Source organism: Musca vetustissima, unplaced genomic scaffold (genome assembly GCF_032173495.1).
Source record: "Musca vetustissima isolate MV318-11 ecotype Yass unplaced genomic scaffold, APGP_CSIRO_Mvet_v1 utg31629, whole genome shotgun sequence".
Lineage (NCBI taxonomy): Eukaryota > Metazoa > Arthropoda > Insecta > Diptera > Muscidae > Musca > Musca vetustissima.
The window spans coordinates 422,495-425,778 of NW_026882559.1; the positions used below are offsets into that span (position 1 = coordinate 422,495).

Below are 3,284 nucleotides of genomic sequence, written 5' to 3' on the forward strand. Positions count from 1 at the left end.
ATTTCATCTTTTTGTGTTTGTTTCTGTGGTTCATTGGTTGATTGTAGTTGGGGATTTTCAGTTTGTTTCTGGCTTGTCTTCTTCGTTTTGGCTGGTGTGGCTTGTCGTTGCTTTTTTTGTTGTTGGAATTTTTTTGCCTGCTCCTCATGCTCCTTTGCTTTCCTTTGCAATCTTTTAGCCTCTTGATGGAGCCTTTTCGCCTCTTGTTGATGTTGTCTTGCCGTGTTAAATTTTGCGCCGGAGCCTGCAGAGTTGACTTGTGTTTGCAGGCCAATTAATAATTGTTGTTGCTGCTGTATTTGCGATTCCCTTTGGTTGGAATATGGGTGGAATCTTGCTCCCGACACATGTGCACTAACTACGTTTGCACGAGTCCCTATTGCTGTTGTCATCGGACGATGAAGCATGGTGTTGTGTCTCGCCCCACACATTCGACAATTTCCGGTCCATATGCATTTTCGGACAAAATGATTGTGACCCAAACAATTGATGCAGTACTTGTGGGATAGTACTACATCCTCCCTCTGCTCTACAGACATCATTCTAAATGATGGACAAAATCTCAAATGATGAATGCCAAAGCACACTCTGCATTTTTCAATTTGTCCCATGTTCATGATTGTACAACTGTAATATATATTAAAAGAAAAAATTGCAAGAAATGTGTGCCATTTAAGGCATCATATATTAGTCAGAGTCATATCATTTTAAAAACACATATACAACTTTCTACTAACAACCATTTACTGGAAGTACACACAATTTAACAATAGGACGAGATATGATACCTGTAGTAGTTTTTACATCAACTACTCTTACGTGGTCATCATGCCCTTCATATACTTTTAAAACTCGTCCCATCTTCCAGTCATTTGGTGGTAGAAGTTCATCTTTTATCAGAACCATGTCATTTTCCTTCAGACTCCTCTGGGGATACTGCCATTTGTAGCGTTTGTGGAGTTCCTGGATATACTCAGATTTCCATCTTTTGCTGAATGTGTGATGAAGAACTTTAACCTTTTCCCATCGATTTATAAGAGATAAATCGTCTAGTGGCATTTCCGGAGCAAATATTAGGGATCCACCTCTCAGGAAGTGCGCTGGTGTTAAAGCCTCCAAATCCTCTGGATCTTCCGACAATGGTGTCAAAGGTCTCGAATTTAACACACTCTCAATTCTAACCAATATTGTGGAAAACTCTTCAAAATTAAATTTTCTATCTTTCATTACTTTTTTGAAATGTGCCTTGAAACATTTTACTCCTGCTTCCCATAGTCCTCCCATGTGTGGGGCGCTAGGAGGAATAAACTTCCATTCGAAGCCATTGATAACATATTTCTCTGAAATTTCTTTGGAGGACTTTTTGATAAATTCTTGATACTCTGCCATAAGAATACGATTGGCACCCACAAAGTTTGTTCCATTATCGGACATAAGACATTTTGGCAACCCTCTTCTACCAATGAATCTTGTAAATGTAGCTAAAAACGATTCGGTAGATAATGTTGAACATGGCTCTAGGTGAACTGCCTTTGTTGCAAAACATACAAATATACACACGTAAGACTTTTGATACGGTGAATTTCTTAATGTCCCAGATTTTATCTGAAATGGACCTGCAAAATCTGCTCCTACATAAGTGAATGGCAAAGTTAGAGTGGTTCTTTCTAATGGCAGTGCTGCCATAATTTGACTTTTTAATTTTTTCTTATATCTTGTACAAACAATACAACCATTTACAACTTTCTTTATTGAGCGTCTTAAACTTGGAATGTAAAATTGGCTTCGAACGGTTGACATCATTAACGATATGTCTGCATGCAGCATTGTTTTATGAATGAACTCCAAAAATATTTTACAAAAATGCGATGAGTTTGGTAATACTATCGGGAATCGTTCATCATATGAAATATTAGCATAAGCCAAACGACCATTTACTCTTATTATGCCATCTTTATCCAAAAATGGATTAAGTGCGCGCAGTGGACTTTGGCGTGAAATTTCTTTTGAATTTTTTAAATCATTATATTCTTGCGGATAATGAAACATTTGGGTTATTCGGACAAGAACCAGTTTTGCATGGTTTAACTCTTCGTGAGATAGAATTTTCCCATTTGACAACTCTGATTTTTCATTTTTTCTTTGACGGTTTTTCATGCGGTATATATATCCTACAACCCACAATGCTTTGTTGTAAGACGAAAATTTCTTTATTATATAATTATCATCATCAATAATTGGTGCGCAATATGCAACTACTTTTCGCTGCTCTGGTGGATTTTGTAAAATTATATTTGATTTTGGCCAATTATTTGCTGGACTAAGTAACCAAATTGGACCATTCCACCATAGCGAGTTATTGCATAAATCTTCAGCACTGGAACCTCTAGTTCCAAGGTCTGCTGGATTGCATTTTGTAGATACGTGTCTCCATGCAGCGTTTTCAACATTTTGAAATATTATTGCAGTTCTGTTTGCAACATATGTATTCCATGTGGACGGATGTTTTTGCAACCATGCCAATACGATTGTAGAATCTGTCCACAAATTCACAGAATAATCTTTAATATTTAAATTGGAGACAACATATTTTACCAAAGCAGAGAGCAATACGGCACCACAAAGCTCTAGCCTCGGTAAACTTACTTTTTTTAACGGAGCAACTTTACTTTTCGCAATCAATAATCTTACTGTTGTGCTAGTCTCTGTGTTCATACGAATGTATAATGTAGCACAATATGCTTTCTCTGATGCATCACAAAAACCATGTAACTCAATTGTGCCCTCTAGGCAATAATTTATCCATCTTGGGATTTGTATTGAATCAATTTTTGAAAATTGATCAACGAAATTCTTCCATTTAATAAAAGTGGATGAAGAAACTTTATCATCCCAGTTAATGCCTTCTAACCAAAGGTCTTGCAACAAAATTTTTGCCTGTACGATTATAGGCGTTAACCAACCTGCTGGGTCAAATAGTTTTGAAACTGTTGACAAGATTTTCCTTTTAGTTATAGGGCCAATCACCTCTAGTGATTTCATATTATATGAGAATGAGTCCGTAATGGCATTCCACCGAATACCTAATGTTTTAGTTGAACTCATATCTTCAATTCTCAAAAATTCATCATTCAATAAATCCTCTGATCGGACATTTAAAAGCAAACTCGGATGATTTGCCGTCATCTTTTTTAACGGAAACCCTGCCGAATGCAATGTATCAATTAATTGTTTTTGCGCCTCTAGCGCTGAAGCAATTGTATGACCTCCAGTCAAAACATCAT

General features: G+C 36.7%; 1 protein-coding gene across 1 annotated transcript; it reads right to left on the bottom strand.

Moving 5' to 3' along the window:
* Positions 1–597: 597 nt before the first annotated feature.
* On the bottom strand, positions 598–1,434 carry LOC133329037 (uncharacterized). The gene is made up of 2 exons (XM_061537535.1): positions 820–1,434; positions 598–627 (listed from the first exon to the last, which is right to left on the bottom strand). Exons 1-2 carry the CDS (start codon positions 1,432–1,434, stop codon positions 598–600), a joined length of 645 nt encoding a protein of 214 aa, XP_061393519.1.
* Between the last annotated feature and the right edge of the window lie 1,850 nt (positions 1,435–3,284).

Excerpts from the sequence above, each read along its gene's own strand:
- LOC133329037 (XM_061537535.1), bottom strand. The coding sequence starts at position 1,434 with ATGTCCGATAATGGAACAAACTTTGTGGGTGCCAATCGTATTCTTATG. Across the intron at positions 628-819 it reads ATGAAGGGCATGATGACCAC|TTGTACAATCATGAACATGG; the intron begins GTAAGAGTAGTT and ends TATATATTACAG.